The 13,211-nt window shown below is 42.7% G+C and overlaps 1 protein-coding gene across 1 annotated transcript in view; it reads left to right on the top strand.

Annotated features, from left to right (window-relative positions):
• Window positions 1-13,211, top strand: part of LOC123483415 (vicilin-like seed storage protein At2g18540) — a 30,736-nt gene that overhangs the window by 1,873 nt on the left and 15,652 nt on the right. Inside the window, exons 3-5 of the mRNA XM_045213394.1 lie at window positions 440-489; window positions 5,278-5,593; window positions 6,086-6,157. Coding sequence (XP_045069329.1) covers window positions 440-489; window positions 5,278-5,593; window positions 6,086-6,157 — 438 coding nt within the window. The remainder of the gene's footprint in view (window positions 1-439; window positions 490-5,277; window positions 5,594-6,085; window positions 6,158-13,211) is intronic.

The following is a 13,211-nucleotide window of genomic DNA, read 5'->3' as shown; positions in this document are numbered from 1 at the left end:
TTGCCTTTGTTTTGGTTGACTTGTTTGTCAATTAGAGTGTGGAGGGTGTAAATGTGGTCTCTCTCTCTCTCTCTCTCTCAATTCAATTTAAATTTAAGGGCTTTATTGGCATGCGAAACGTATGTTAACATTGTCAAAGCAAGTGAAGTAGGTAGTAAACAAAAGAGAAATAAACAATAAATATTAACAGTAAACATTACACTCAGAAGTTCCAAAAGAATAAAGACATTTCAAATGTCATATTACGTCTATATACAGTGTTGTAACGATGGGCAAAGAGTTCAACATTCTTTGTGGGTCTGTGTAATCTGAGGGATTCCACCTCATTTTTTGGGCAGTGCCTACGGCGGCCTCTCTCAATAGCAAGGCTATGCTCACTGAGTCTGTATATAGTCAAAGCTTCTCTCTCTCTCTCTCTCTCTCTCTCTCTCTCTCTCAGATTTCTCTGTGTTTTCCACGAGCAGTCAAGGCGTGGCCAAGGTCCCCCAGGTTAAAGTGAGTAATAAAAGTGAGAGTGTCCAAAAGAAAGATGGGAATGACAAAGTAACAGCGCCAAAGACAGAGGCAGAGCTCCTTATGGACAAATTTGAGAGGATGGCAGAAGAGGAGAGAATTTGGCCTTGTCAGAAGGATAGGAGAGATAAAGACCAGGCCAAAGAGATAGAGGGAAAGAGAAAGGAGGAGGAGGTGCTGTCTAAAGAAGAGCAGCGCAGGCTGAGGAATGAGAAGGCCTTACAGGAACACCTGGACAGGGTAAAGAATCCGGAATTGACAGGCAAACAGACCAGACAACCACAATGTAAAGGTAGGACCAGGCAAAGTGACAAGGGACTCAAACACAAAACATTTCATTCTCTGTGGTTTAAAAGCAAAGAGCACCATCGTGCTCTCCCTAAAGTTAGGTTGGTGCGTAAAACCCTTAAATTCAAATAAGCAATAAAGTGTGATGGTCCGCACTCAAAAAGATGTCGCATAAAGCTGACGTCATTTTTTTTGTTTTAGTTTTTGTCTTTTTCACTGCATGAGGGATAGCGTACACAGATGTTTCTGCTTTGCATCCTTCAGGGTGGTTTAGCATCACGTTGTACTCAGACGATGCCATCTTAATCCCCATGGGGAGGCTAATAAAACTGTATTACATTTAAGTAACAGCAGTGTATCTCACTAAGGTACTGAGTTATGTGTGACTACTCCTCTGGTGCATTGAAACAGCCTATAGGACTTCACTCTACTTTTACTGCTGTGTGTTATTGTCCTATCAAATCTCCATTCATATATATTCCTTTTCTGTCCTTAGATTACTCTATTTTCACTGCATCAGGGCTAAAGAGCAAGGACCCGCATGATCAACAGTCAGCAAAATGCAAAGGTAAAACATGAAGGGGGATAGAGAGGGACAGACTTTTCACAAAGTATTTGATGACACAGTGCAAAGATAAAAAGGACGAGAGATCTAGAGAGAGGGAGACAAAAAAGGACAAGAGAGAGAGACAGAGAGAGAGACAGAGAGAGAGACAGAGAGAGACAGAGAGACAGAGAGAGAGACACAGAGAGAGAGAGACAGAGACAGAGACAGAGAAAAACAGAGAGAGAGACAGAGAGAGAAACAGAGAGAGAGACAGAGAAAGAGAGAGAGAGAGAGAGAGAGAGAGTGAGGCAGAGAGAGAGAGACAGAGAGAAATTCATTATTTGAGAGCGGACGCCATACTTCGCTGCCATATAGAGCACTTGGTTCTATAACTGATTGAGCCAGATTCTAATTGGAATTTCGATTTTAATATTCCTTTTAATGGCTCTTCTTGCTTTGTCTCTCAGCTCATTCACAGCCATGTGAAAGCTACCTGTGTTGCTGATATTTAGTCCTAGATACGTGTAATTTTTGGTGTGTTCTAATAGAACTGTGTCCAAATAGAATTTATTTTTGTCATCCTGATTTCCTGACCTTTTTTGGGAATATCATTATATTCATTTTTTTTAGATTAACGGTCAGAGCCCAGGTCTGACAGAACCTGTGCAGATGATCTAGATGCTGCTGTAACCCCTCCTAAGTGGGAGACAGTTGCATCAGGTCATCTGCATACAGCAGACACTTGATTTCAGTGTTGTGTAGGGTGAGACCAGGTGCTGCCGATTCTTCTAATGTTTTTGCCAATTCATAGAGGTTATATAGTGTTGCACTTATTGGGCAGCCCTGTTTCACTCCACGTCCCTGAGAGAAGAAGTCTCGGCTTGTTGCCGATTTTAAGTTGTTTTTAGTGTACATTGATTTAATAACATCATATGTTTTCCCTCCAATACCACTTACTATTCGTTTGTAATAAAATACCTTAGTGCAAAATTGAATCAAATGCTTTCTTGAAGTCTACAAAACACGAGTAGATTTTGCCTTTGTTTTGGTTGACTTGTTTGTCAATTAGAGTGTGGAGGGTGTAAATGTGGTCTCTCTCTCTCTCTCTCTCTCTCAATTCAATTTCAATTTAAGGGCTTTATTGGCATGGGAAACGTATGTTAACATTGTCAAAGCAAGTGAAGTAGGTAGTAAACAAAAGAGAAATAAACAATAAATATTAACAGTAAACATTACACTCAGAAGTTCCAAAAGAATAAAGACATTTCAAATGTCATATTACGTCTATATACAGTGTTGTAACGATGGGCAAAGAGTTCAACATTCTTTGTGGGTCTGTGTAATCTGAGGGATTCCACCTCATTTTTTGGGCAGTGCCTACGGCGGCCTCTCTCAATAGCAAGGCTATGCTCACTGAGTCTGTATATAGTCAAAGCTTCTCTCTCTCTCTCTCTCTCTCTCTCTCTCTCTCTCTCTCTCTCTCAGATTTCTCTGTGTTTTCCACGAGCAGTCAAGGCGTGGCCAAGGTCCCCCAGGTCAAAGTGAGTAATAAAAGTGAGAGTGTCCAAAAGAAAGATGGGAATGACAAAGTAACAGCGCCAAAGACAGAGGCAGAGCTCCTTATGGACAAATTTGAGAGGATGGCAGAAGAGGAGAGAATTTGGCCTTGTCAGAAGGATAGGAGAGATAAAGACCAGGCCAAAGAGATAGAGGGAAAGAGAAAGGAGGAGGAGGTGCTGTCTAAAGAAGAGCAGCGCAGGCTGAGGAATGAGAAGGCCTTACAGGAACACCTGGACAGGGTAAAGAATCCGGAATTGACAGGCAAACAGACCAGACAACCACAATGTAAAGGTAGGACCAGGCAAAGTGACAATGGACTCAAACACAAAACATTTCATTCTCTGTGGTTTAAAAGCAAAGAGCACCATCGTGCTCTCCCTAAAGTTAGGTTGGTGCGTAAAACCCTTAAATTCAAATAAGCAATAAAGTGTGATGGTCCGCACTCAAAAAGATGTCGCATAAAGCTGACGTCATTTTTTTGTTTTAGTTTTTGTCTTTTTCACTGCATGAGGGATAGCGTACACAGATGTTTCTGCTTTGCATCCTTCAGGGTGGTTTAGCATCACGTTGTACTCAGACGATGCCATCTTAATCCCCATGGGGAGGCTAATAAAACTGTATTACATTTAAGTAACAGCAGTGTATCTCACTAAGGTACTGAGTTATGTGTGACTACTCCTCTGGTGCATTGAAACAGCCTATAGGACTTCACTCTACTTTTACTGCTGTGTGTTATTGTCCTATCAAATCTCCATTCATATATATTCCTTTTCTGTCCTTAGATTACTCTATTTTCACTGCATCAGGGCTAAAGAGCAAGGACCCGCATGATCAACAGTCAGCAAAATGCAAAGGTAAAACATGAAGGGGGATAGAGAGGGACAGACTTTTCACAAAGTATTTGATGACATAGTGCAAAGATTAAAAGGACGAGAGATCTAGAGAGAGGGAGACAAAAAAGGACAAGAGAGAGAGACAGAGAGAGAGACAGAGAGAGAGACAGAGAGAGACAGAGAGAGACAGAGACAGAGACAGAGATAAACAGAGAGAGAGACAGAGAGAGAAACAGAGAGAGAGACAGAGAAAGAGAGAGAGAGAGAGAGAGAGAGTGAGGCAGAGAGAGAGAGACAGAGAGAAATTCATTATTAGAGAGCGGACCCCATACTTCACTGCCATATAGAGCACTTGGTTCTATAACTGATTGAGCCAGATTCTAATTGGAATTTCGATTTTAATATTCCTTTTAATGGCTCTTCTTGCTTTGTCTCTCAGCTCATTCACAGCCATGTGAAAGCTACCTGTGTTGGTGATATTTAGTCCTAGATACGTGTAATTTTTGGTGTGTTCTAATAGAACTGTGTCCAAATAGAATTTATATTTGTCATCCTGATTTCCTGACCTTTTTTTGGAATATCATTATATTCGTTTTTTTTTAGATTAACGGTCAGAGCCCAGGTCTGACAGAACCTGTGCAGATGATCTAGATGCTGCTGTAACCCCTCCTAAGTGGGAGACAGTTGCACCAGGTCATCTGCGTACAGCAGACACTTGATTTCAGTGTTGTGTAGGGTTAGACCAGGTGCTGCCGATTCTTCTAATGTTTTTGCCAATTCATAGAGTTTAAATAGTGTTGCTTTTATTGGGCAGCCCTGTTTCACTCCACGTCCCTGAGAGAAGAAGTCTCGGCTTGTTGCCGATTTTAAGTTGTTTTTAGTGTATATTGATTTAATAACATCATAAGTTTTCCCTCCAATACCACTTACTATTCGTTTGTAATAAAATACCTTAGTGCAAAATTGAATCAAATGCTTTCTTGAAGTTTACAAAACACGAGTAGATTTTGCCTTTGTTTTGGTTGAATTGTTTGTCAATTAGAGTGTGGAGGGTGTAAATGTGGTCTCTCTCTCTCTCTCAATTCAATTTCAATTTAAGGGCTTTATTGGCATGGGAAACGTATGTTAACATTGTCAAAGCAAGTGAAGTAGGTAGTAAACAAAAGAGAAATACACAATAAATATTAACAGTAAACATTACACTCAGAAGTTCCAAAAGAATAAAGACATTTCAAATGTCATATTACGTCTATATACAGTGTTGTAACGATGGGCAAATAGTTCAAAATTCTTTGTGGGTCTGTGTAATCTGAAGGATTCCACCTCATTTTGTGGGCCGGCGGCCTCTCTCAATAGCAAGGCTATGCTCACTGAGTCTGTATATAGTCAAAGCTTCTCTCTCTCTCTCTCTCTCTCTCTCTCTCTCTCTCTCTCTCTCTCTCTCTCTCTCTCTCTCTCTCTCTCTCTCTCTCTCTCAGATTTCTCTGTGTTTTCCACGAGCAGTCAAGGCGTGGCCAAGGTCCCCAGGTTCTGCAGGTCAAAGTGAGTAATAAAAGTGAGAGTGTCCAAAAGAAAGATGGGAATGACAAAGTAACAGCGCCAAAGACAGAGGCAGAGCTCCTTATGGACAAATTTGAGAGGATGGCAGAAGAGGAGAGAATTTGGCCTTGTCAGAAGGATAGGAGAGATAAAGACCAGGCCAAAGAGATAGAGGGAAAGAGAAAGGATAAGGAGGTGCTGTCTAAAGAAGAGCAGCGCAGGCTGAGGAATGAGAAGGCCTTACAGGAACACCTGGACAGGGTAAAGAATCCGGAATTGACAGGCAAACAGACCAGACAACCACAATGTAAAGGTAGGACCAGGCAAAGTGACAAGGGACTCAAACACAAAACATTTCATTCTCTGTGGTTTAAAAGCAAAGAGCACCATCGTGCTCTCCCTAAAGTTAGGTTGGTTCGTAAAACCCTTAAATTCAAATAAGCAATAAAGTGTGATGGTCCGCACTCAAAAAGATGTCGCATAAAGCTGACGTCATTTTTTTTGTTTTTGTTTTTGTCTTTTTCACTGCATGAGGGATAGCGTACACAGATGTTTCTGCTTTGCATCCTTCAGGGTGGTTTAGCATCACGTTGTACTCAGACGATGCCATCTTAATCCCCATGGAGAGGCTAATAAAACTGTATTACATTTAAGTAACAGCAGTGTATCTCACTAAGGTACTGAGTTATGTGTGACTACTCCTCTGGTGCATTGAAACAACCTATAGGACTTAACTCTACTTTTACTGCTGTGTGTTATTGTCCTATCAAATCTCCATTCATATATATTCCTTTTCTGTCCTTAGATTACTCTATTTTCACTGCATCAGGGCTAAAGAGCAAGGACCCGCATGATCAACAGTCAGCAAAATGCAAAGGTAAAACATGAAGGGGGATAGAGAGGGACAGACTTTTCACAAAGTATTTGTTGACACAGTGCAAAGATAAAAAGGACGAGAGATCTAGAGAGAGGGAGACAATAAAGGACAAGAGAGAGAGACAGAGAGAGAGACAGAGAGAGAGACAGAGAGAGACAGAGAGAGACAGAGACAGAGACAGAGATAAACAGAGAGAGAGACAGAGAGAGAAACAGAGAGAGAGACAGAGAAAGAGAGAGAGAGAGAGAGAAAGAGCGAGACAGAGAGAGAGAGACAGAGAGAAATTCATTATTAGAGAGCGGACCCCATACTTCGCTGCCATATAGAGCACTTGGTTCTATAACTGATTGAGCCAGATTCTAATTGGAATTTCGATTTTAATATTCCTTTTAATGGCTCTTCTTGCTTTGTCTCTCAGCTCATTCACAGCCATGTGAAAGCTACCTGTGTTGCTGATATTTAGTCCTAGATACGTGTAATTTTTGGTGTGTTCTAATAGAACTGTGTCCAAATAGAATTTATATTTGTCATCCTGATTTCCTGACCTTTTTTGGAATATCATTATATTCATTTTTTTTTAGATTAACGGTCAGAGCCCAGGTCTGACAGAACCTGTGCAGATGATCTAGATGCTGCTGTAACCCCTCCTAAGTGGGAGACAGTTGCATCAGGTCATCTGCATACAGCAGACACTTGATTTCAGTGTTGTGTAGGGTGAGACCAGGTGCTGCCGATTCTTCTAATGTTTTTGCCAATTCATAGAGGTTAAATAGTGTTGCACTTATTGGGCAGTCCTGTTTCACTCCACGTCCCTGAGAGAAGAAGTCTCGGCTTGTTGCCGATTTTAAGTTGTTTTTAGTGTACATTGATTTAATAACATCATATGTTTTCCCTCCAATACCACTTACTATTCGTTTGTAATAAAATACCTTAGTGCAAAATTGAATCAAATGCTTTCTTGAAGTCTACAAACCACGAGTAGATTTTGCCTTTGTTTTGGTTGACTTGTTTGTCAATTAGAGTGTGGAGGGTGTAAATGTGGTCTCTCTCTCTCTCTCTCTCTCTCTCTCTCTCTCTCTCAATTCAATTTCAATTTAAGGGCTTTATTGGCATGCGAAACGTATGTTAACATTGTCAAAGCAAGTGAAGTAGGTAGTAAACAAAAGAGAAATAAACAATAAATATTAACAGTAAACATTACACTCAGAAGTTCCAAAGAATAAAGACATTTCAAATGTCATATTACGTCTATATACAGTGTTGTAACGATGGGCAAAGAGTTCAAAATTCTTTGTGGGTCTGTGTAATCTGAGGGATTCCACCTCATTTTTTGGGCAGTGCCTACGGCGGCCTCTCTCAATAGCAAGGCTATGCTCACTGAGTCTGTATATAGTCAAAGCTTCTCTCTCTCTCTCTCTCTCTCTCTCTCTCTCTCTCTCCCTCTCTCTCTCTCAGATTTCTCTGTGTTTTCCACGAGCAGTCAAGGCGTGGCCAAGGTCCCCCAGGTCAAAGTGAGTAATAAAAGTGAGAGTGTCCAAAAGAAAGATGGGAATGACAAAGTAACAGCGCCAAAGACAGAGGCAGAGCTCCTTATGGACAAATTTGAGAGGATGGCAGAAGAGGAGAGAATTTGGCCTTGTCAGAAGGATAGGAGAGATAAAGACCAGGCCAAAGAGATAGAGGGAAAGAGAAAGGAGGAGGAGGTGCTGTCTAAAGAAGAGCAGCGCAGGCTGAGGAATGAGAAGGCCTTACAGGAACACCTGGACAGGGTAAAGAATCCGGAATTGACAGGCAAACAGACCAGACAACCACAATGTAAAGGTAGGACCAGGCAAAGTGACAATGGACTCAAACACAAAACATTTCATTCTCTGTGGTTTAAAAGCAAAGAGCACCATCGTGCTCTCCCTAAAGTTAGGTTGGTGCGTAAAACCCTTAAATTCAAATAAGCAATAAAGTGTGATGGTCCGCACTCAAAAAGATGTCGCATAAAGCTGACGTCATTTTTTTGTTTTTGTTTTTGTCTTTTTCACTGCATGAGGGATAGCGTACACAGATGTTTCTGCTTTGCATCCTTCAGGGTGGTTTAGCATCACGTTGTACTCAGACGATGCCATCTTAATCCCCATGGGGAGGCTAATAAAACTGTATTACATTTAAGTAACAGCAGTGTATCTCACTAAGGTACTGAGTTATGTGTGACTACTCCTCTGGTGCATTGAAACAGCCTATAGGACTTAACTCTACTTTTACTGCTGTGTGTTATTGTCCTATCAAATCTCCATTCATATATATTCCTTTTCTGTCCTTAGATTACTCTATTTTCACTGCATCAGGGCTAAAGAGCAAGGACCCGCATGATCAAAAGTCAGCAAAATGCAAAGGTAAAACATGAAGGGGGATAGAGTGGGACAGACTTTTCACAAAGTATTTGATGACACAGTGCAAAGATAAAAAGGATGAGAGATCTAGAGAGAGGGAGACAAAAAAGGACAAGAGAGAGAGACAGAGAGAGAGACAGAGAGACAGAGAGAGAGACACAGAGAGAGAGAGACAGAGACAGAGACAGAGAAAGAGAGAGAGAGAGAGAGAAAGAGCGAGACAGAGAGAGAGAGACAGAGAGAAATTCATTATTAGAGAGCGGACCCCATACTTCGCTGCCATATAGAGCACTTGGTTCTATAACTGATTGAGCCAGATTCTAATTGGAATTTCGATTTTAATATTCCTTTTAATGGCTCTTCTTGCTTTGTCTCTCAGCTCATTCACAGCCATGTGAAAGCTACCTGTGTTGCTGATATTTAGTCCTAGATACGTGTAATTTGTGGTGTGTTCTAATAGAACTGTGTCCAAATAGAATTTATATTTGTCATCCTGATTTCCTGACCTTTTTTTGGAATATCATTATATTCGTTTTTTTTTTAGATTAACGGTCAGAGCCCAGGTCTGACAGAACCTGTGCAGATGATCTAGATGCTGCTGTAACCCCTCCTAAGTGGGAGACAGTTGCACCAGGTCATCTGCGTACAGCAGACACTTGATTTCAGTGTTGTGTAGGGTGAGACCAGGTGCTGCCGATTCTTCTAATGTTTTTGCCAATTCATAGAGGTTAAATAGTGTTGCACTTATTGGGCAGCCCTGTTTCACTCCACGTCCCTGAGAGAAGAAGTCTCGGCTTGTTGCCGATTTTAAGTTGTTTTTAGTGTACATTGATTTAATAACATCATATGTTTTCCCTCCAATACCACTTACTATTCGTTTGTAATAAAATACCTTAGTGCAAAATTGAATCAAATGCTTTCTTGAAGTCTACAAAACACGAGTAGATTTTGCCTTTGTTTTGGTTGACTTGTTTGTCAATTAGAGTGTGGAGGGTGTAAATGTGGTCTCTCTCTCTCTCTCTCTCTCTCTCTCTCTCTCTCTCTCTCTCTCTCTCTCTCAATTCAATTTCAATTTTAGGGCTTTATTGGCATGGGAAACGTATGTTAACATTGTCAAAGCAAGTGAAGTAGGTAGTAAACAAAAGAGAAATAAACAATAAATATTAACTGTAAACATTACACTCAGAAGTTCCAAAAGAATAAAGACATTTCAAATGTCATATTACGTCTATATACAGTGTTGTAACGATGGGCAAATAGTTCAAAATTCTTTGTGGGTCTGTGTAATCTGAGGGATTCCACCTCATTTTGTGGGCAGTGCCTACGGCGGCCTCTCTCAATAGCAAGGCTATGCTCACTGAGTCTGTATATAGTCAAAGCTTCTCTCTCTCTCTCTCTCTCTCTCTCTCTCTCTCTCTCTCTCTCTCTCTCTCTCTCTCTCTCTCTCTCTCTCAGATTTCTCTGTGTTTTCCACGAGCAGTCAAGGCGTGGCTAAGGTCCCCCAGGTCAAAGTGAGTAATAAAAGTGAGAGTGTCCAAAAGAAAGATGGGAATGACAAAGTAACAGCGCCAAAGACAGATGCAGAGCTCATTATGGACAAATTTGAGAGGATGGCAGAAGAGGGGAGAAGGGGGCCTTGTCAGAAGGATAGGAGAGATAAAGACCAGGCCAAAGAGATAGAGGGAAAGAGAAAGGAGGAGGAGGTGCTGTCTAAAGAAGAGCAGCGCAGGCTGAGGAATGAGAAGGCCTTACAGGAACACCTGGACAGGGTAGAGAATCCGGAATTGACAGGCAAACAGACCAGACAACCACAATGTAAAGGTAGGACCAGGCAAAGTGACAAGGGACTCAAACACAAAACATTTCATTCTCTGTGGTTTAAAAGAAAAGAGCACCCTCGCGCTCTCCCTAAAGTTAGGTTGGTGCGTAAAACCCTTAAATTCAAATAAGCAATAAAGTGTGATGGTCCGCACTCAAAAAGATGTCGCATAAAGCTGACATCATTTTTTTTGTTTTTGTTTTTGTCTTATTCACTGCATGAGGGATAGCGTACACAGATGTTTCTGCTTTGCATCCTTCAGGGTGGTTTAGCATCACGTTGTACTCAGACGATGCCATCTTAATCCCCATGGGGAGGCTAATAAAACTGTATTACATTTAAGTAACAGCAGTGTATCTCACTATCAAATCAAATCAAATCAAATGTTATTGGTCACATGCGCCCGAATACAACAGGTGCAGACATTACAGTGAAATGCTTACTTACAGCCCTTAACCAACAGTGCATTTATTTTAAACAAAAAAGTAAGAATAAAACAACAACAAAAAAGTGTTGAGAAAAAAGAGCAGAAGTAAAATAAAGTGACAGTAGGGAGGCTATATATACAGTAAAATAAAGTGACAGTAGGGAGGCTATATATACAGGGGGGGTACCGTTGCAGAGTCAATGTGCGGGGGCACCGGCTAGTTGAGGTAGTTGAGGTAATATGTACATGTGGGTAGAGTTAAAGTGACTATGCATAAATACTTAACAGAGTAGCAGCAGCGTAAAAAGGATGGGGTGGGGGGGCAGTGCAAATAGTCCGGGTAGCCATGATTAGCTGTTCAGGAGTCTTATGGCTTGGGGGTAGAAGCTGTTGAGAAGTCTTTTGGACCTAGACTTGGCACTCCGGTACCGCTTGCCGTGCGGTAGCAGAGAGAACAGTCTATGACTAGGGTGGCTGGAGTCTTTGACAATTTTGAGGGCCTTCCTCTGACACCGCCTGGTATAGAGGTCCTGGATGGCAGGGAGCTTTGCCCCAGTGATGTACTGGGCCGTACGCACTACCCTCTGTAGTGCCTTGCGGTCAGAGGCCAAGCAGTTGCCATACCAGGCGGTGATGCAACCAGTCAGGATGCTCTCGATGGTGCAGCTGTATATTTCTTTGAGGATCTGAGGACCCATGCCAAATCTTTTTAGTCTCCTGAGGGGGAATAGGCTTTGTCGTGCCCTCTTCACGACTGTCTTGGTGTGTTTGGACCATGATAGTTCGTTGGTGATGTGGACACCAAGGAACTTGAAGCTCTCAACCTGTTCCACTACAGCCCCGTCGATGAGAATGGGGGCGTGCTCAGTCCTCTTTTTTTCCCTGTAGTCCACAATCATCTCCTTTGTCTTGGTCACGTTGAGGGAGAGGTTGTTGTCCTGGCACCACACGGCCAGATCTCTGACCTCCTCCCCTATAGGCTGTCTCATCGTTGTCGGTGATCAGGCCTACCACTGTTGTGTCGTCTGCAAACTTAATGATGGTGTTGGAGTCGTGCCTGGCCATGCAGTCATGGGTGAACAGAGAGTACAGGAGGGGACTGAGCATGCACCCCTGAGGGGCCCCCGTGTTGAGGATCAGTGTGGCAGATGTGTTGTTACCTACCCTTACCACCTGGGGGCTGCCCGTCAGGAAGTCCAGGATCCAGTTGCAGAGGGAGGTGTTTAGTCCCAGGATCCTTAGCTTAGTGATGAGCTTAGAGGGCACTATGGTGTTGAATGCTGAGCTGTAGTCAATGAATAGCATTCTCACGTAGGTGTTCCTCTTGTCCAGGTAGGAAAGGGCAGTGTGGAGTGCGATAGAGATTGCATCATCTGTGGATCTGTTGGGGCGGTATGCAAATTGGAGTGGGTCTAGGGTTTCTGGGATTATGCTGTTGATGTGAGCCATGACCAGTCTTTCAAAGCACTTCATGGCTACAGACGTCAGTGCTACGGGTCGGTAGTCATTTAGGCAGGTTATCTTAGAGTTCTTGGGCACGGGGACTATGGTGGTCTGCTTGAAACATGTTGGTATTACAGACTCAGTCAGGGACATGTTGAAAATGTCAGTGAAGACACTTGCCAGTTGGTCAGCACATGCTCGGAGTACACGTCCTGGTAATCCGTCTGGCCCTGCGGCCTTGTGAATGTTGACCTGCTTAAAAGTCTTACTCACATCGGCTACGGAGAGCGTGATCACATAGTCGTCCGGAACAGCTGGTGCTCTCATGCATGCTTCAGTGTTGCTTGCCTCGAAGCGAGCATAGAAGTGGTTTAGCTCGTCTGGTAGGCTTGTGTCACTGGGCAGCTCGCGGCTGTGCTTCCCTTTGTAGTCTGTAATAGTTTTCAAGCCCTGCCACATCCGACGAGCGTCAGAGCCAGTGTAGTATGATTCAATCTTAGACCTGTATTGACTCTTTGCCTGTTTGATGGTTCGTCGGAGGTCATAGCGGGGTTTCTTATAAGCGTCCGGGTTAGAGTCCCGTTCCTTGAAAGCGGCAGCTCTACCCTTTAGCTCAGTGCGGATGTTTCCTGTAATCCATGGCTTCTGGTTGGGGTATGTACATACGGTCACTGTGGGGACGACATCATCGATGTACTTATTGATGAAGCCAGTGACTGATGTGGTGTACTCCTCAATGCTGTCTGAAGAATCCCGGAACATGTTCCAGTCTGTGCTAGCAAAACAGTCCTGTAGCTTAGCATCTGCGTCATCTGACCACTTTTTTATTAACCGAATCACTGGTGCTTCCTGCTTCAGTTTTTGCTTATAAGCAGGAATCAGGAGGATAGAGTTATGGTCAGATTTGCCAAATGGAGGGCGAGGGAGAGCTTTGTATGCGTCTCTGTGTGTGGAGTAAAGGTGGTCTAGAGTTTTTTTCCCTCT

The sequence above is a fragment of the Coregonus clupeaformis genome, unplaced genomic scaffold, assembly GCF_020615455.1.
Source record: "Coregonus clupeaformis isolate EN_2021a unplaced genomic scaffold, ASM2061545v1 scaf0108, whole genome shotgun sequence".
Classification (NCBI taxonomy): domain Eukaryota; kingdom Metazoa; phylum Chordata; class Actinopteri; order Salmoniformes; family Salmonidae; genus Coregonus; species Coregonus clupeaformis.
The sequence above is the reverse complement of the archived record's forward strand: the minus strand, read 5'-3'. Positions and strand labels throughout refer to the sequence as shown.